The following is a 20,005-nucleotide window of genomic DNA, read 5'->3' on the forward strand; positions in this document are numbered from 1 at the left end:
CCTGGGATAAAGTCCAGGGTCACAAGCAAGCTTCTTAAAACCTCTTGCTCAGTAAACACTTTGGAAAAAACAAAACAAAACTGAGCTTTACTTCATGAATTTTAATCCATTCGTTTGCAGAGAGAATGCCTCTATTGCTTACTTCCATGTTCTTATATCGTATTGGCAAACTCTTGACGCAAACTAACCACATCTTAACCAATATTTGGGGGGAAATGAATTGAAAAAAAGATGTGTTCAGTAGCCAAATGGGAAGTGAGGAGCAAGGACTCCTAGTTCATCCTCCAGGGGATTTTATTTCGAGCTGATGAAGCATCAGAGCTGCCAGTCCCAGTTATTGGGGTCAGAATACCAGTCACCAACTACACCCAGGTTGGAGGCAGCAGAGAAGCGAGAGGCGCCACAGGCCCGCGCTCCCTCCAGCCACTCCCAACCTCTCCTTGGAATGGAGAGCGGTTCACACAAGGTGACAGGGATGGCCCTCGAGCCGCTTGGCACGGGCGGCCTCCACTTAACGAGTGTTCAGAATCACACTCAGCATGGAGAAATTCACCCTGACCCTGGACGTCTGCCCCCTGGCATCTGCTCACTTACATTTTTACTCAATTACTATTTCTAAGAACAGAGACAAAAAAAAAAAAAAAAGTTGCAGAGCCTCAGCAGTCTTGCGGGGAAGGTCTAAAAGGGGTCTGTGGGCTGAGGAAGTAGAGCTGAATCTCTGGGTGCCCCGTCCCCACACCCTTGGAGACACGCCTGGTTTTCCAGACTCACCCAGGAGCAGGGTGGGTTTCCAATGTTTTTTCACCAAAGAAAGAGGGAAGCTTGCAGCAATTAAATAACCCCAAGTGAGAGGGAGTGTCTGAGAAGAAAACCCATAAACCCACACAAAGAACCAGGGTAGGCCTCACCACTTATTTCACTATGGGAGGAAAAGACGAAAAGGAAATCAACCCAAAGTCATAGGTAAGAAAATTATAAAATGTGTGGGCAAAATTCCCAAGGGAAGTAGCAGAAAGGGGAAGTGTCTGAGGGCTTTGGTGTGGCACAGGGCAGAGGCCAGGCCTGAATTCAAATTTGGGCTCTGCGACTAGTGAGTCCCCTGATGAAGGACCAGGCATTTACCTTCCGAGCTGCAACTTCCTACAGAATGGGTCTCCCTGCCTGACTCCCCAGCTGTCCAGTGTACAGGACTGGGATAAGATGTCTAAGCCCCAGGGACACAGGGACAGACCCAAAAACCTTTTCCATCTCTCATTACCTTTGCTTTTTTTTCCCTCTAAAAGCTATCCGGGGGCAGGGAGAAAAATCAGTCAACTTTATGGTGTAGATAGTAAAATCCAAATACTACTTGAGAGACTAAAAACAAATTGTAACCGGTCTCAGAAAGCATGGATTCACTCATTTATTCATGTGGCAGCTTCAGCCACTCTGGGTCTCTCTATACTAAAATAAATTAAGTTTTTAACAGAATCCATTCTTTTGAGGAAACCTTAGCTTAGACCACTGTAAACAAGCTATCCTGACTCCTAAGAAGCAAGGTTAGGCATGGTAAATTGCAGAGAAGCATAACCCACTGTGTAGGCCCCTGCAAGCATAATGAAATCATTTCTTTTGTCTCTGTCTGGAACCACAATTATACAGTCATGAATTGCTGGACGATGGTTGGGCCAATGACAGACCACACACACAATGGACATCCCAATAGGCCGCCCTGTGTAGTTGGCCAATAGGCAGCCTAGGTGTGTAGTTGGCTGTACCATCCAGGCCTGTGTAATTATACTTTATGACATTCACAGAATAGCAAAATCACCTAACAATGCATTTCTTAGAATGTGTTCCCAACATTAAGTGACATATGATTGCAAGGGCAAACCCTTCAGGCAAACCCTCAACAACATAGCCTTAACCAGTGTCAAGGTGGCAGACCATTTCCTCTCTTCCCGAGCACAGGATAGGGACAATGGTGGGGGGAGAGGGGCAGTGAGTTCTTGAGCATCAGGATGCTCTGCCTCCTGCTCTTCGCTGAGTGGACTCCTGCCCCTGCATCCACTCACTCTGCTGAAGGCTCACAGTCCAGCATGCAGTAAGCACTCCATAACAATGGGCTGAACTGATAAATGTTCCAGATATAAAAGGGCTGAGGCCTCTAACTTTTATACCCCACAATCTAACATGGCTCTGAGGGGCTTAGTTTAAGAGGCAGGCCTATGTGGTTTGAGCAAGTGGTCAGCGCCCAGGTCCAGCTAGCTGAGGGCCCAACCCATGGCAATTCTTCCCTCTTGCAACCCAGACACAGCAACAGGAAGGCATCAGGAGCGCTCTCCGCAGGCCTCTGCCCAGAGCCCCAGAGAAAATTGCCTTTCCCTTCAGTTCAGAATAAGAAACATTAATTGAGCAACTATTCTGTACCAGAAATAAGAACATTGATACAAATAAGATACAAAGACAGGACCCTTGACTTTCTGGCTGTACTGTCCACCCTCCAGAGTGCAGCCTCCTTGGGGGGGCTGGTCAGGGAACCAATATTCAAAATGACTCTGCAGCCCCCAGAACACATATCTCCAATACCCACCATCCATTCTTTACACACTCTAAGCAAGTCAGCAAATTATATCAAAGCCATTCACGAGGTCTTTCTCGTGTGAACTCTGACAAGAAAACTTGGGCACCCCTGGGACTGGTCAGCTTCAAAGCCAATGTCAGAATTCTCCCTGACCCCTGACCATTTCCCCACAGGAGACAAACACGAAGGCAAACTTGCTAGCACTACGTCAAATGAAGTAGAAAGCAGTGGATGTACTCACCAAGGTACCCACAGAGCACCTGGGACTGTCTGGAGCACAAGCTGCCCACTGAGCCAGAGGGTGTTGTAACAACTGAGCAGACAGCTAGGAGTTTTAAAAAGTACAGTCATTACTATTTGACTGAGAAGAGGCCTCGCACAGAACTATACAAGATTCAATGTAGAAGAGGATTCATGGATACTCTTATCATTCCCCAGGAATATAAGGTCCCTGCTACTCAGGGACAGAGGCTTATGTACCAGGAGTCTCAGGTCTTTCCACATCCCTTATACCAAGAATCAGCCTCCTGAATCCCACTTCCCCCTTCACACACTCTAGTGTTAAAATAACCATGTACAATTTATATACTGAAATGGTAAAATAAATACCTTGATTTATATTAAAGATGAATCGGAGAGGCCCTGACCTCCTTTGACAAAAGGCAGCCTACCTTTTAAGAATACAACTCTGTTTTTCATTTGGCTGGCCTACATTTCGGTTTTCTTAAAACCAGCTGTCATCATTTCTTACCCGCACACAGAAAATCCTTCTCCAGTCAGAAATGCAAGTGCATGTTGGTTTAGGGCTGCTGAGCTCCAGTTTTAAAAGCAAGAACCACCTGGGATGGTTTCAGTGTATCACGAAGGATCTTTACTACAGCCAGAAATTTTGAACTTTGCTTTCTCTCAAGTAATAGCACTGAGGTCTAGGTTACTGTCATCGTATTCTTACAAGAGAAAATAGATCACCCCAAACCTCAAACCAAAGATAAAATATTGCTGAGTGTTCAAAAACTCTGGGGCATAGTGGAGAATTCATATGGGATCTTTGCTGAGAAGTTGGAGATGGAAATCCTACAGGTCACCGATTTCCTGTGGTCTTCATTCACTCAAGCTCTGCTTCTGTGAGAGGAAGCAGACTTTGTAATACTACCCCTGAGGGTGTTTTAGAAGATTGAAATGAGAGGATATATTTAAAAGAGACTGACAAGCAGAAGATGATCATGGCGGGTAATAACAGTAGCTATCTCATTATCTGATAAGTGAATCCTTGACAGCAGGCCAGCAGGCCTGAATATGATTCGCGCCTGGAACTCACACAGATTATCGTCACACACTGCCAGGGACCCAGGGCAAGTCTTCTAGAACAAATGCTACTCCTACTCACACCTGACTGAAAACTTCCTTTGACAAAAGATGAAGACCTGGTGGGACTCCTTCCTCAATTTTTGCCAGGTTGGTGCCTTTTATCTCGCAATTTTAAAACGGATCATGAATACTATAGTGCATATGTGAAAACTGCTGGCACAGGGACTCGGGAAAGTTCTCATCACTGGAAAAGAAATTGATAATTTTGGTGACGGAGGGTAAGCAGATCACTGTGTATACAGTGATCAAATCACTAATGTTGTGCATCTGAACTATATATTGTGACATGTCAGTCCTACCTCAATAAAAAATAATAACACATAATAATGTAAGATGGTGTAACATCCACCTTTAGCCCACTCACAAGGTCCCCGGGACATGATTATCACACCTGGAGTCTTCTTTAACTGACATTCGGAGAGTGGCAGGACTGGTGGCCTGGAAGGCCAAGGCCCAAAGCCCAGGCCTCTGGGACACACATGAGCTGGCATGACGCCGACATCTGCTTACATGTGCTTTCACCAAGAAGCAATGATGTTGTTTATTTTTAGAGCCTTCTCCGCCGTCTTGAAGAGAGAAAACTCCCTCCAATAAACAGTTGGCAAAGACAGGAAGCTACACAGGGTATAAACAATCACAAGATTAGCAAACTAAAGTTCTCCTTTGAAGCTGACCTCTAACCAGAGAGGTTGAAAGTTACCTGAAATAGAGACATCACCTGAGGCAGGCAGACTACGCAGAGTGAATGCTGGGTTAGCAATACTTTTTCTTCAAACTAGGCCCTCTGCATTTCTTGGGGGGATTTAACTCCTTTCCCTGGGAAACAGCACCTTCTTCAGGCCAGTAGTTGTCGTGGTACAGAAGAGGGACAGTTCTATGACCAGAACAGGAGCCTCCAAAAGTGCCCCTGGCCACCCAGGTTGACCGAGGGATGGGATACGATCATCATTTGCAATCTCCCACCAGTAGTCTTCAAGAATGCACTTTCATTTTACTTTTGCTCTGCTATAAAGCCTCTGTATTAAAATCTTTTCTTGTCTGTCTTCTCTCTCTTTTTTTTTTGTTAGTTTGTCTTTAGCCAGGCCAAAGGAAAGGAGGTGACAAAGCAACTCAGAAGTTTAGACCGTGAATCTGATGGAGATAAAAGTGATGCTAATAGTCACTATTTAAACCAAAGAAGCAATTCTTAGTTTTTTAAAAAAGGAAAAAAAAAAATATTCACCAATCTATCTGGTTTTCAAGGTATTGTACTCTGGATATACTTTTTTAGGTCAATGAGACCTTATGGAAATGCTATGCAGAATGTGAAACCCTATGAAAAATCTGAATTTACTTTTAGTCTTAATAGTCTTCTAGAAATTAGGATTTTAAAAGTACTGGGACACTCACTTATAGCTAGGGGGCCTCTGTCTCACAGAACCCTTAAGTCCTGAAATTATACTACTGTATGTGTAATTAGCAATATAGCAAAAAGACCATGAAAGCAACTATAAAATTGGGGGTCATTTTTGTCTGCAGTGAAACAGAAAAAAATAAATAAATAAAGGAACAAACCCAAACTGCACAGTGATCCCAGAGTATATTTTTGAACTACCTGCCTCAAAATCACCTGATCCTCTTGTTGACAGGCAGATTTGTGGGCCCCTCCTTAAACTATTGAATAATAATCTGGGGGGTAGGGAATGGGAGACAACAGCTTCAGAATTTGCAAACATCATCAGCATTACAGATGAATCTTTGGCAGGGCAAAATTTGAGAACCACAAGAAAAGATCTTTGTGACTTACAGGTTAGGAAGACCTTTTACAAAATCTCATTTGATCTAAAAACAGCTCAAATATGTGGATAAAGAAAAAATGATTCCATCATCAGGGTTATTTGTTCTGTATAAACAATAGTTTTTGCGGTACAAAAGTGTCTATGAGGTAGAGATAAAGATATTCCTGCTACAGTAATATCTTAAGCAGAACTGAATGTGATTAAACTGAACTTTGTCGAAGTAACTGGTCCCGGCGTCAATCCCCTCGACCCCACCACACAAAGATATAACACATCCCTTGCATGATTTCATAAGAGGGTACTATCATTTCCTCCCAACACCACAACTGGAATAAGTTTCTCCTCCAAGAATCACCAGCTGATGTTACCGAGAAGGGCAAACTCTGATCCCAAAGGTATAAACACTCAGGGTCAGCTTGCCCTTTCTACAAACCACACACTGGTGCCAAAGAGTTAGTGAAGTCAGGTATGGTTCTGCCCACATGGCTTCATTATTGATAGTGATATTTTCTGACAGTGGAATTCTTCTGAAATCTACCTCTCTCCAAGACAAATAAGCACCTGTCACCTAATTCCAGGGAAGAGGACAGAAGAGGTTGTTCGGGACTAGAGCACAGATGTGATCGATGACTTCAGTCAACAAGCTTACAACCTAGGGCTTCACACTGGAGGAGGTTGAGGGGACACTCCATGCTATTCACACCCACAGGGGCCTTAACAGGCATATTTAAAGGTGAGAAGTATAGCTCCATACCTGAAGCAGCAGCCATAATTCAGCTTTGGTTCTGCCCAGTGACTTCCTTTCAGTCAGGAGCTCCAAGTGTGCTTCTCTGTTTCACATTCCCAAACTCTGCAGCCCAAAAGGGCAAGGTGTGAGCTTGGATGTGGAAACATTTCCTCACAGAAACTCCTGACAGACCTCAGGTGGGTGAGAGGGAGTTCTTTAACAAATATCCACCTTCAGCTAAGAAATGTCCTCCATCTGTGGTCTTTTTAGTGTTTTGGGTTTTTTTTTTTTATAATTTCATTTATTTTTGTGTAGAAGAACTGGGGTGTAGGCCAGAGGTGTCAGGGGTGAGAGGATTCACCAGAGACAGAGTGGGGAACAGAACAGGCAGATCTACTGAAATACACTGCTAAGGGTAGCAGCATGTGAGACAGGAGAGGTCTGCTAGGCCATGTGTGGGTTAGCTCCCTGGGTGGGGATTGAACTCAGGCCATCGAGGTGGGCCTTCATAGTGGTAGCACTGAGACTTAACCCTGAGGCCACCATGGAGGCCCTGTGGTCTTTTTGTCTGTCAAAAGTAGAATCAGGCCACCCACCTTTTTAAGCACTTTCTTACCCAGAAATGCAAAAGTTAACATTAAATCAAGTCAAAGTAAATTCAGTGCTATTGTCAGTAAGATGTCAAAGCTGAAGCAAAATGGGGCTAAGCCAATGGATGGGGAATGATGCGAACAACGAAACAAAACCTCTAAATGCAAAGGCTAAATAGTGACCGCTGTACCTGGTAGAGACAGAATAAGCTCTGATGGATTTGTTCTGTGAAGCTTGGAGTTACCAACATGAAAATGAATCCCAAACTGAAAAATTAAATTATACTTCCTAGAAAAATTCCCATTTATGTTTTAGTCACAGTGAATATTTTAGGGCTTTGACAACACCTTTAAAAATATACACAAAATTCTCTTTTTGATGGTGTTTCTTAATAGATTTACATGGCCCAGGGGACTTACGGTCAGTCAGGTCTTTCTCAAAACCCAACTTTGCATTCTCATTCACAAGATGAAGCAGCAAGTAAGGACTCCGACAGCAGCCAGGTGTTATGAACAAGAGGTTAGTGGTAAACTAGTCTGTCAGGACACACATGGAATGTGTCAGTGTGGTGGGTTAGAGAGGCAAGCCAATGGACAGACCATGCTGAAGGCCACACTTTCCTTTTTCCTCCATGAGACTGGAGAGAAGCTATAATATTTCCTGAAATCCAAACTCTCTCCCCCAAAGCAGTCTTATTCTCAAATACCCACTTGTAAATTCTTTTTTTCAGAAACAGTCTCTTCTTCAAGAAAAATCTGCTCCACGTCCCCAACATGTGAACAGCCGGGAAGGCCGGACTCTCAGAAAGTGTTTTCTAGTTGCTTTAAACTCCTCAAGTTCGTGGCGCTGAAGTGTCAGCTAAGCCCCACGTCTCTGACATATCAATCCAAATGCTCAGTTGGGAAATGAAGGCGGACCTGGCTCAGAAAGAATCATTTTCTCAGCACCTTCAGACTGTCCCTCCATTGAACAGATGCTGAATGCACACACTTCCTCTTGGACAGCAGCGATATCTCCTACCAGGGCAGCGGATTCACTCAGGAGCCCCAGAAAGCCAAGATGCACTCTTAACGACTCTCTGATACCACATCCTAAGTGTCATTTCCTCCCAAACCCTGGGCGGTGACTCCCAATCACCTCCCTTTCCTCCCATCCATCTTCTTACTCTTTGAAATGTCTACTCCCTAATGTCATTTCAGTGCTAAAGTCTATTTTAAATGAATTCCCTGACAGCTAAGAAATGCTGTGGCCTGTATCTGGTTCTGGAGGTGACATGAGGCCTTGGCACTTGTCCCATGACTGCCTGACTTGCTCAGCCTTGACCCCAAATGTCCTGGCTTCTTTCTCAACAGAGACTACAGCAAGGAGGTGATGAAAGACGGGTCAGGGAGGAGGGGTGAAGTGGGCCCAAAAACATAGTCAACTGAAGCACCCTCTTCACACCTTTTGTAAACACATCCTTTGTCTTTGGTTGGATTTGGGACTTGGTGACCCAGAGAGATAAAGAGGCAAGTTGTACATGACCCCTGTGCACAGTCAGAGAGGTCAAGTAAAACAATTTCAGCATTTTTTCCTCAAAATGTTTTGAAAGAGTTTTGGTAAAAATGTGAACAATTAGTAACATCTTGAGATGTCAGAAAATCAAAACTGGAAATGAATGCGCTGAGCCCACAATACGAGGTCCTAGGTCAGAGGAGTCTATTATGTGGACCTCCCGCTTTGGGTTCTAGAGGTGGATGTTACCAGTTAGCAGCTCTTAAAATTTACCAAATAGAAAAAGTTTTTGTGGGCAAACCATGCCTCCACTCAATTTTATTTTTTTTAAAGATTTATTTATTTATGCATACAAGAACTGGGGTACAGGCCAGAGATGCGGGGGTAAGAGGATTCACCAGAGACAGAGCGGGGAACAGAACAGGCAGATTGACCGAAATACACAGCAGGCGAGATAGAAGAGGTCTGCTGCGCCATGTGGGTAGCTCCCTGCTCAGGGATCGAACTCGTGCTGCAGTGGCTGTGAACAGCTTCATAGGTTGCGTTTTAACCACTTGCGCCACCATGGAGGTCCTCTATTTTATTTTCTATGAGTTGCTATGAATGCATATGAACCATGCAATTCACTGATTACATATTGTTTCTATTTTATCATTTCTAATATACAGATTCTCACTTTTTGGCAAGGGTATGTTATAATGCATTGACAATGCAATTTCTTTCTTCCAGGCATATAAAAGGCCAAAGATTTATACGATCTGAAGAGAAACCAGAGTATCTCTTCCAGGCATATAAAATACGATGCATCTTAAAGTCATTGATGTTTGAGATGCCTTGAACACTAGCTGCCAGGCCAAACAGACCTACTAAACACCAGAAGCAGCTGGAGTAGGTCTTTCTTTACATTTGTCATAGTCACCCCTACATAAGCCCAGGGAACAGGAATTATCTTCCTCATCTTTACAAGGGAAGTAAGTATAGTCAGGTTTACGAAGGGGTTACTACCTGACCAGAAAGCCAATAGTGCTGGAGCCAAGACATGAATTCAACAGAAAACAACCTCACTGTCAAAGAGGCAGCTTTAATACTTACCCTGAGAGAGCCAAGTGGCTAAGCAAAACATGTGCCTTGAATACCTGCCACCATGGGCCTGGACTAGGATGCTTGTCTGTGGGGCCACCTCTTCCCTTCTAACCTCTGAGATTCCTTTGGTACAAGTCCCTTTGTACAAAACATCTTTTAGTGATTTCTTTCACTTATCAGATCCATCTGACTCCGAAGTCCATGTTCATTGTATGCTACCCTGCTGCCTTCCCAAATCAATGGGTTCCATAAAAGAGATAAGAGCAACCCCTCAACCACCATGATGGAAGTTTCGGCAAGGAAAATGCTTACGGTTTAAGACCAAGACAAAAGATTTGAGGCATCACAATTTTGATATCAATCAAGAGCAGAGATAAAAGTTGAAAGTGTTAGTGGCAAGAAGAAAGACGGAGGAATGGATGCCAGGCTTCAGAGTTATATTTCCTTATGGAGGGAAGGAATCTGGAGGCCTGCCCCCACCATTCCTGGTAAAGAGGAGAGTCAGTCACTCTTGAGTGGATGTGCTACATTTTGCAAGAGACAAAAAAAGTCACAGGCTCCACGTCCTGGTCTTTGTATCAAGACCTCTGTCTGTGGTACAAGAGAAAGCCTTCCTTTCAATAACACATCCCCGATGCAAATAGCTATCCCTGTGTCTACACACGTCATGAGAGAGACTGTAGCATGGACCCTATTGTGTTGCTTGTTAGGACTGTATGAGCACATATGTATGAAGTATGTTAAACTACAGCTGGCACACAGGAGAGGTTGGCTTTATCATCACCATCACCATCATTTTCATGATGGCCTGTAGAAATGCTTAGGATGAGCCACGTGCTGCCTGGAGCACAGACATGATTCAGCAGCACCTTTCCCAGGTAAGAAGATGAGTAATTTCATCTTTTCTTATCTCCCTTTCCTGATGCTATGGACCCATGGATCCTCCCTCTGGTGATTCGTGCTTACACTCTAATGGGGAATGCTCATTTGTTTATTAAATGCTATTGAGCAAATACCAAGTGCTAGTTTCTAGAAGAACCCAGATAAGTCAGGAACCCAGATTTTTCCTCTTCTGAGTAAGTTTATAAAGCAGTGAAGGAGAAAGCCCAACTGCAAAAGAGAGGATGCTGAGATAGAGCTGAGCATCAGGACTGCCAGTATGCAGGCAATCGAGAACCCAGCTGACAAGAAAATCAGGAAGGTGGCATCTGATCACATCTTGCAGGATACCACATGTTAAAAGGAGGATCTCTGAGCAGAATAAACAGCAAAAAACAAATGTCCAGTGGCAAACAAAGAGGCAGACGTGGCTGGATATGGTTTTTACCCAGGGATTTTGTGAGGGCCAGGCAAGGAGGAGGGGCCAGACCCTGAGAGTCTTGGATTTTATCTCAGAAATTCAAACTCTTACCTAGAAATCCAAATTCTCAATACCATCTAATATGAGGAGTAGAGAGTATTAGATATACTGGATTATCAGCTTTGACCTCTCTCTCCCCTGCCCCTTAAATGACAAAGGTCATGTAAGGAACAATCTGAGTGAACAAGGAGAATGGATTCACTGGTGGAACTTAGAAAAAACTGAGATGAAGGTAGCGAGGTATCCAGTTCCCAGAGTAAACCTTTTAGTCATGTTTTGATATTTCTTGTTAATATTTCATATAATAAGTAGTCCTTTACACTTAATTATTTCTTAATGTCACCTAAGATTCCCATACATCTTAGGTGTATGTTGACCTACCACGTGTCTGATATAGAGCTAGGTGCTTCTTCACACCTGTCAAGGCCAAACCCGACAACTCTTGGAAGCAGGGATCTTTCTCATCTTTACAAGAGGAGAAACTGAGACCTGTTTAAGAGAAGTTAACCACTAGCCATGTAGATATTCCATCGTAGTGAAGAACAGAAGGTAATTCAGAATTGGGGAAAGAGGTCGAGGGGGCTTTATCCAGTGTCAAGGCCACCAAGTCTATCCTGGGAAGCAAGGCAGTGGTTTCAGGAAATTGCAGTGTGTTTCCACACCCACTTCTGGGATTCAGAGGTCAGAAGAGAAACCAGACGGAGAACAAAACCCCAACCCACTGGTGGTTATGCGAATGTCTCCTAAACAAAAGACAGAGGCCAGTTTCTCAGTCTAAACAACCCCAACAAGAAATCCCTAGCATGTGATTAAATTTAAAATACCTGGAGAACACTGAATTCCTAGGTTAAAAGCCATCTTTGTTTAAGAGATAGTCAAAAAAACAAAAGCACACCATATGGTTTCAAAATGACAATAGAAGCATTTGTTTATCTGGGCCAGAGACACATTTCATCAAGCAGTTCAGAATCTGCAAGTGGAATGCACCCTTCAGCAGAAGGACGTCCTGAGCGGAGCAAGCACATCTGGCAAATCCAACTCCTCTCCAGGACCCTACAGACCCAGAAATGCTATGGCAGGATACAGAACGGCCATCCTCAGAACTCCTCATGCTGTCTCTGCTTGGGGCTCACCTTACAGCTGAACCTACAGTGTGGGTGGGGGCAGGCAGGGAGGAGTAGGAACAGAGTCCCGACTCAGGGTGGGGGCTCTGCCTGCACAGGCATCCCAGGGCTAGGCGCCTCAACTCTATTTTCCCTAATCTTCTAAAAATGCAGCTTGAAGTGTGTTGTAATCTCTGGACAAAGGCCTAGCAGTCAGTGGCCTCCTCCGTCCTAACCCATTTTGGATGTGGGCTGAACCCTGAGTCATTAGCGCTGTCCTCACATCTCAATTTTCTCAAGGAAAAAAGGGTCTGTCATTCTTTCATGCCTTCTTATAAAAGATGTTGCGACAGGTTACTTAATATCAGCTGCTTTTCAACCAGGGGAAGTCATCGTCCCAAAGGTGCAACCCCTTGAGTAGACCCCAGGGGTCGCTGTGGAGACACAGAGGGCTCCTGTCCCTTTAGAGGTCAAGTGACCCCCACCTGCCCTTTCAACTTCCCACAGCCCAGCTCCCTGGGGTGAGCACTACTCTGGAGAGGCCTCAGGCAAGTTAGCCTCACTTGGAACAGAGACTAACCAACTGCTTCAGCTACAAACCTGCATTTCTAAGAGGGTTTTCCTCAGTCTTTGAAAAATAACAGAAAGTAAAGAGGAAAATCCAGAAAGAGAATGTGGCCTAAATTACAAGTAACCACAATTAGGCACTAGCATTAGGACAAGCAATGATGCAATAAAAATGGGGGAATTAGAATTTGGTCTGTTGTGTATTAATAACTCAATCATTGTAGACATCAAGGAGTTCGGCTTTCTCTCTCTCTCTCTCTCTCTCTCTCTCTCTCTCTCTCTCTCTCCCTCCCTTGCTCCCTATCATACACACACACAAAGAATGAAATTCTTTAAAAATGAAATTCTTGAACATAAAGCAAAACTACTACTGTGTTCCAGCAATTGCTAATATTTTCCTTCATTGGGCAATTAGCCAATCACCCAGCAATCTGTGTACAGAAAGCCACATCCATGTAAAATATTCAGTCGAATCCATTCTACATGCCACAATTTCATGTGGAAAATTGCAGGGGAAATAGAGAAGGAGATTACTTGGTATTAAATGTTTAACATTCATGTGAAGCAGTTGCAATGAAAACCTCATTGTGATTTTTCAGGCTGTATATTTCAGTTTATCTAATTCAATATGATAGAATAAACCAACATGATTACTTACTTTCTTCAGTTGCCTAGCCTGGAGATTCCACTCTTCATTAGCATGAACTGCTTATTTTCCTTGCCAGGGAAATCCAAGATAATTCCTCACATCTTTCTCTGTCTTCTAATATCCCATTGCTACTGACTATACTTCCTATGCAGAGGGGCACAGCCATTGCTTAGGCTAAATGCATGGGGAATTTTGATGTCTTTAATGCAGGCACTTTATGATCAAAATTAGAGCGTGTATGCTATCCAAAATGATGTAATTCAAACTCCCACTTATTTAATTTTGTGATTATCTTTCCATTCATTGCTCTCATTGTAATGTTCTTTTGATCAAAGAAACATTTTATTTTTAGGTTCTTACTTTTAAAATGATACTACTAGCAACATTCAGTAACCCAAAATAAATACCAGGGTTATCAGGACTTCTTAAAAGGAGATTTACTGATATTTAGAGCCAGATAATTTGGTGGGGGAGGGGAGGTGTGCACACTCACGTGTGTTAAGGGGGGGCTACAGGGACTTGTCCTGTGCATTCTAGGCAGGCTGTCAATATCCCTGGCCTCTGTCCACTTAATGCCAGTAGCTAGCCTCTAGTCCAAGTCTGACAACCAAAATGTCTCTGGTCATTGCCAAATGTTCTCAGTGGGTGAGTGGGGGCAGGGTGGGGGCAAAGTCGCCACAGTGAGACCCACATTGTGTGCCTAATCTATCTGTTTTGAAACCAAAAAAGGTGAGGAAAGAAAGAAAACAAAACTTTTCATCTCTCCTCCTTCCTCTTTTCTTTTTGACTGTCCCACCCTCTATACCTAGATTTAAATAGTCAACCATCTGCATTCTTATCCTCTGTAATGGAGTTACTCTTTCAAAATTTCTTAAAAGCCTTTTGCAGTGTCATTTGAATAGATGCACCTTCAACTTCAAGTGGATTGTCAGAAGGACTAGAAGTCCACTAATCCCACTGGGTAAATGATCCGGTAAACCTTAGTATAACTCCACTTTGAGCCTTAAGCTAACAGCATGCGAAAAGATCAATAAGAATAAATTCAGAACTAATCAGGCCCCTTCTTTCAATGTTGACACAGTATTATTTATATCCCATAAATACCTTCTTGACTAAAATTCATCCTAGGAGATTGGCATCTGGCCAGTTCTATTCATATTTACTGTATTTATATAGTATGCTTGGCCAAGGATAATATTTAAGACAAAATATGCCTGAAGGCATATACAATATCTCTTATATTTTTACTTTTCAATCTCCAGTGCTAAAAATACTTCGTCTGAACCGTAGAAAATGTCCCACCAAGTGCTATCAGCAATCTGTAATGATATATAGCTCATTGAGTATAATCAGAGCATACTTGTAATATTTGAGCTGAAGTCACTCCCTGAACACTAATAAGTTGGTGGTAAAAAATGAACCAGTGATCTTTCCCAGGCCTTCATCTCTGGGGCTTCTGACCCTCGCCGGAATCACTGTAAGAAATGATAGGCACACTCTCCCCACAGCCACTCCAGTGAGGGCCTAATTAAAAGCTAGGCAGAAAAGTTCTAAAAAGGGAAAGCTGATTTAGAAGTCAAGGTTATGCTTTCAATTTGCTCGTTAAAAATATGGTAGAGTGATTTCTTCTTCTTTTCTTCCCTTTTTTTTTTTTTTTTTTTTTGGAAGGGTTTACTGTTCACTATATTCCAGTATAACCAGAAAGTGCTGGGAAATCAGTTAACCTACTTGCTATAAAATTATCCACAGTCCCTGCAGAGTAGTATCAGCCTCTATGAATATGACTTTCTGCTCCTAAATTTCCATACAGCACACAAGCGTCAAAAATGTATATTTTCCTGGTGGCAGCCACTTTTTTATATACTGGATTTGCAGAGATTTTTAACTTTTGTGGTGGCTAGGGTTGGGAATCCACACACTGATGTTCAGTGCTACCTTCTGAATTACTAATAATCTGAGAATTTTCCCAAATTGGTGATAGTCGAGATCCTCAGCTAGCACTGGCTCAGGTCAGCTCCCCAGACTGGAGTCTGCTTGAAAGAACAAAGAATTGACCCCCTTGGGTCACTTGCTCTCTCCACCTATCTAATGATGAGCTCAGACCTCCTGCCTGGTGTAAAAAGTGCCAGCAGTTCATTAGAGCCTTGCAGTAAACACGGAGGGATAAGCTGCTCAGATTCCATCAGACAAACTTGCCTTTCTCCCCAAATACCAAGCAACACTGATGCTGGAGAAAGCAACTGATTCAACTCCCTGTTTGGTCTCCTTGGTTTTGGACTAATTACAATGAACTTTCTTTCCTAATATCTCCTTGGCTCCACCCCAGGTAGAAAAGCTTTCCTTCCCCAGGGGAATAACCAGGGTGGAGCATTATTTATCACCACTGTTGTGGATGGAGCCATAATTACAATAAAATCAGCCTGCTTGCCAGGATCTCCTGCATCTGCTCTGCTCTGGAACAAGAAGAGGAGAGGCTGCAGCCCCAGGAAGGTGGCCAGAAAGACTGGGTTAGACCCAGCGGCTGACATTCTGAGTCCATCAAGTACAAGACATGGCAAGTCACAGAGCTCCCCAGCGTCAAACTAAAAAGAAATATTAAAATAGAAGAGCACCACCCTGCAATTAGTACCTCTAGGATAAAATTACCAAGATGGCCATATTATCTATTTAGGCAAGACACAGAGACTTTGTGCAGAGAGCCTGCAAGTATATAGGGCATGTTAAGGGGAGGAGAGAAATAGGCAACCAATGAAAAGTTTATGACTTGGGATTTGGAATACGCAAATGTTGAAGTGGTATTTTTTTTCTTTTTCTTCTTCCTGGTATTTAACCCTGTCAGGTATCACTGAACGCCTCCTCTTTCTTTTTCTTTCTTTCCCTTTTTTTAAAGATGTGAAAATAATTCTAAGCTAACTGTCCTCTTCCCTACCTCCCTAGGAAGTGCAGAATAAATCACTTCATTCCCATTGCTACTGGATGGCAGTTGGTTTTGAGGACAGTGCCCTCAAGAAAAGCCTGTAAGGAAAAAAATCGACTGTCTTCTGCTGGCTCTGAGATTTAGGAATGTGCCCAAGGAACTGCAGGAAGCCTTTGCAAGGGCAGCCAGCGGCAGGCTCAAGGGGGAGAAAGATAAACCCTAAACCCTTAAGAAAAACGATCTGCTACACCGGCGATCTTAAGAAGGCAGGCAGGTTTGGAGTAATTCTGGAAAACAGCATGAAGTAAAATCCCTTCTAGTCGTCAGAAACTAGGCTGTCTTCTACCGCTCCAGGTGAAATCAAAAGGGAGGGACCGGGTTGGAAGCTCTGGCCCGGGGTGGGATGTAAGGGCCACAGATTCCAAGCTGAGGGTTGTCGGTAGGTTTCCCTAAGGGTCTCCAAATCGGGTTTTGTCTTGTCGGTGCTGACATTTCAGGGGAGCTAGAGACAATAGCGAAAGCTGGGGGAACCCACAGGTCCTCACGCAAAGGGGCGCCTTCTGGAGAGGCTACTTTTGAACCCCCTTTTTTTTTAACCCTTCTTGCACCGGATTCCGAGGGAGACTCCAGGCCAATGGGAGCCGAGACGGCTCACCTCCCCAGGTTTCCCGGAGCAGCTCTGCCCCCGGGGGCGCCCCAGGGTTGACAGAGAGTAGACTCCTAGCTGGTAGCGGAGGGAAGATTTTTCGGGGGAGAGGAGACCAGAATCACGCCTGAGAAAGGACGGAGGCGTGGGGGGCAGGGAGACAGGGAGAAAAATCAAGTCTAAGCTCAACGTTTTCGAGCCTAAGGTCCCCAAAGCCCACACTGGGGACGGAGCGGGTAGGACGAAGGACAGCAGGGGGAGAGCGAACGGAGACCTGGAGAGAGAAGGGCGAGCCCCGGAGGAGGTGGGGGGTTGAGAGCAACGCTGAACCTCGAAATGGAAGGGAAAAAACAGCACTTACTTTCGGAGGGCAGGAAGGACGGCATGTCTATCTTGTAAACCTCTTTGGCGTAGTATTCCTCGTCGCTCCTCTCGCGTTCGCAGGCAGCCGCTCTGCGACTCGCCTTCTCCTGGAGCAAGTCCCGGGTGCTGTTGTAGATGGAAATCACCTCCGGGGGCACTTCCTCGGGCTCGGGATAGTCTTCTGGGGGGCTGGTGAGCTTCAGCTTGCTCAGGATCTGCCCGCGGATGGCCTCGATCCTCTTACGCATGAACTGGTCCATGTCGAGCGTGCTGCAGGTAGACAGGCTGAGCGCCACCGTCACCAGATGCAGGAGCAGAAAAGCGCTCAGCACACAGTAGTGCATTTTTTTTTCAAGGTGGAAAACTTTTTTTTAAGTGGAAAAAAAAAAAAAAGGTCGGGGGGTAAAAAAGAAACCAACAACTCTCAAAGTACAGATCAGGTAGATATTTTTTTTAATGCCAAACTTTTGCAAACCATCGAGCGTCAAAGTCCAAGAGGAAAAAAAAAAAAAAAAGGAGCTTGCTGGAATTCCTTTAAAAAGAAGCGGCAAGTCGTTTCCAAAGTGGAAATAGGAATGCACGAGGGGCCGGGGGAACCCTAACTTTGGGGAGCAGGATAAAGTTTCCTGGGAGCGCCGAGATGGGGGAGGGAAACAAGACGAGTGTCTCGGAGGCAGAAATGAATTTAAGAGGAGGAAACGGAGTTCAGTGTGTCAGTTTCGGACGCGGAGTGGCGGATCTGAACTCGGCTCCTCCGGCCAAAAGGGAAGAGAGGACAAGGTCCCGGGGCTGGCAGCTGGCGCGGCGGCGGGAGGGGCTCCGGGGCTCTGCAGGGGGCCCCCGGGCTGGCCCGGCGGGAATTTATATATTTAAAGAAGGAGCGGGGCGGCCCGGCCTTCCACCGCGGCGCCGCGAGCAGGAGCAGCCGCAGCTCGGGACCGCCGGGGCGCACACGTGTGTGCGCGTGTGTGCGTGTGTGAGTGTGTGTGTGTCCGTGTGCGCGCGCTGGGGGCGAGCCGGGCGCGCCGCGGGGAGGCGGGTGCGCGGCGCGGGGTGCTCGGGGCGCGCTCGGGTCCTGCCGGGCCGCGGAGGTGCCGAGGCGGCGACGATCGGGCTCCGGGAGCTGCGCGCTGTGGCCTCCACCCCGGCGGGTTACTCCACGTTGCCGCCGCCGCTGGCCCGTGCGTCCAGCCTCCAGCTCCCTCCTCCTCCTGCGCCTCTCGCTCCAAACGCCAACCCCGCGACCGACGACCCGCTGCCGCCGCCGTGGCTTTCGCCCCTGCCAGCCCCCGGGACCGCTGACTTGGGGGGGCTTTATTCCTAAGGGCGTGGCGAAGGGGTTCCCTTGGGCTCCCACCCTCTCCTGGTTTCTCTCCTACTTGCACTTCCTCGCTTCGGGTAGGTAGGCACTTGGCAACCTGAAATGCACCCAGTCCTGCTTCCTTCTCTCGCCTTTCTGCAGGCAGGCAGCCCCTCCGCGGCTGGTTCCCACTGCCTCCCTAGACCGTTATCCTACGTTCTCCATCCCCTCTCCATGCTTCTTTCACTTGCTTCTCTCTCTCTCTCTCTCTCTCTCTCTCTCTCTCTCTCTCTCTCTCTCTCTCTCTCTCTCTCTCTCTCTCTCTCTCGTCGGAAGCTTCCGGAGCTCCCCTCTGAGCGAACCTTCTGCTGCCAGCAGATAACATCACGATCTTTCCTGGGAGGAGAGATTTATAAGTTCTCTCTGAACCACGTGTTTGCCTTCAACAAAGTGACGTGCTAGGATTACAGTCAGAAGTCCTCTCGTTTGCTCAGACCTCCTTTGCTGGCCCTGAGCGGTCGAGGGGGGTGCGCAAAGGAGGGGGAGCATGGGGGAGGGGGCAGGAGGTGGCGTGTGCGCCCTGACAACAATGATTTACGGTATTTACTTTATATAGTCATTTTGGACCGGTCTGCTGAAGGACAAGCTAGCAAACCTCCCGTTTCTACTGAGCGTGGCTCACTCTGTTTCCCAAACCGAATCACTTGTTCTGGGATGGAAGCTCGCTCGCTCGCTCTGCATTCTCTCTCTCTCTCCCCCCTTCTCTCTCCCCCCTCTTCTCTCTCCCCACCCATCCCTCCCCCCCCCCCCCCCCCCAATCTCTGCAGTTACTTAGGGCCAGGCCAACACCAAGCCTAGTCCTCTCCAATCTAGGAATCACCTCCTACCTTTTCATGGAATCATTTTCTGAGTTTCCATAACATGTGAATAACACCCTGTCCCTAGGCTGATCTCAGCATATTTGGGTCTAGTCTCCTCCTTCATTTGACTGGGACCTGCTGAACACAGAGCTCCATCTTTTTCACCTGGAGAATGAAGTCTATTTGCTTGTCTTGCCGTCTGAGTGAATAAACAGATATAGCCTTTCTCTGCTGCCGGAGCCATTCTTGATGGCTTTCTCTTCACCTTCTTCCCTGTGCCAGACACCGGCGACCACCTCATTCTTTCCATGGCACACATCCAGGGAGCCGGACGCGAGTGTGAGGCTCCGGTTATGTGCCACACTTGACCTGGCATTTTCGATTTCATCCTAGTCCAAGTTAGAGGAACACAGAATAATTCTTGCCACTATTCACTTTTCCCTTTTACCTTTAGTTACTCAAAGTCAACATTTTCATTTCATCATGATTCCGTGCACTTGCCGACTGCACAGATGATTGAAACTGGAAACTGTTGAATTTTCCGCCAAACTCAAAGTCTCTATATTATTCTGTAGTTCAGATGTTCCTTTTATTGCAGAAAGTCATTGGGGACCTTCTCTGACTTGGAACTTACAT

At 45.6% G+C, this 20,005-nt stretch overlaps 1 protein-coding gene across 3 annotated transcripts in view; it reads right to left on the reverse strand.

Moving 5' to 3' along the window:
• TGFB2 (transforming growth factor beta 2) overlaps positions 1–18,062 on the reverse strand; it is a 75,254-nt gene extending 57,192 nt beyond the window's left edge. The window contains exons 1-2 of one of the 3 annotated variants that reach the window (XM_037497955.2): positions 17,208–18,061; positions 2,805–2,888 (exon numbers count right to left, since the gene is read on the reverse strand). In XM_037497955.2, coding sequence (XP_037353852.1) covers positions 2,805–2,888; positions 17,208–17,553 — 430 coding nt within the window. In that variant the 5' untranslated portion in view covers positions 17,554–18,061. Of the gene's footprint in view, positions 1–2,804; positions 2,889–17,207 lie in introns of all 3 variants that reach the window. The other 2 variants (XM_037497957.2, XM_037497956.2) reach the window with 2 other exon arrangements.
• Positions 18,063–20,005: the final 1,943 nt, after the last annotated feature.

Source organism: Talpa occidentalis, unplaced genomic scaffold (genome assembly GCF_014898055.3).
Source record: "Talpa occidentalis isolate TD23 unplaced genomic scaffold, MPIMG_talOcc4v2.1 talOcc4.8, whole genome shotgun sequence".
Lineage (NCBI taxonomy): Eukaryota > Metazoa > Chordata > Mammalia > Eulipotyphla > Talpidae > Talpa > Talpa occidentalis.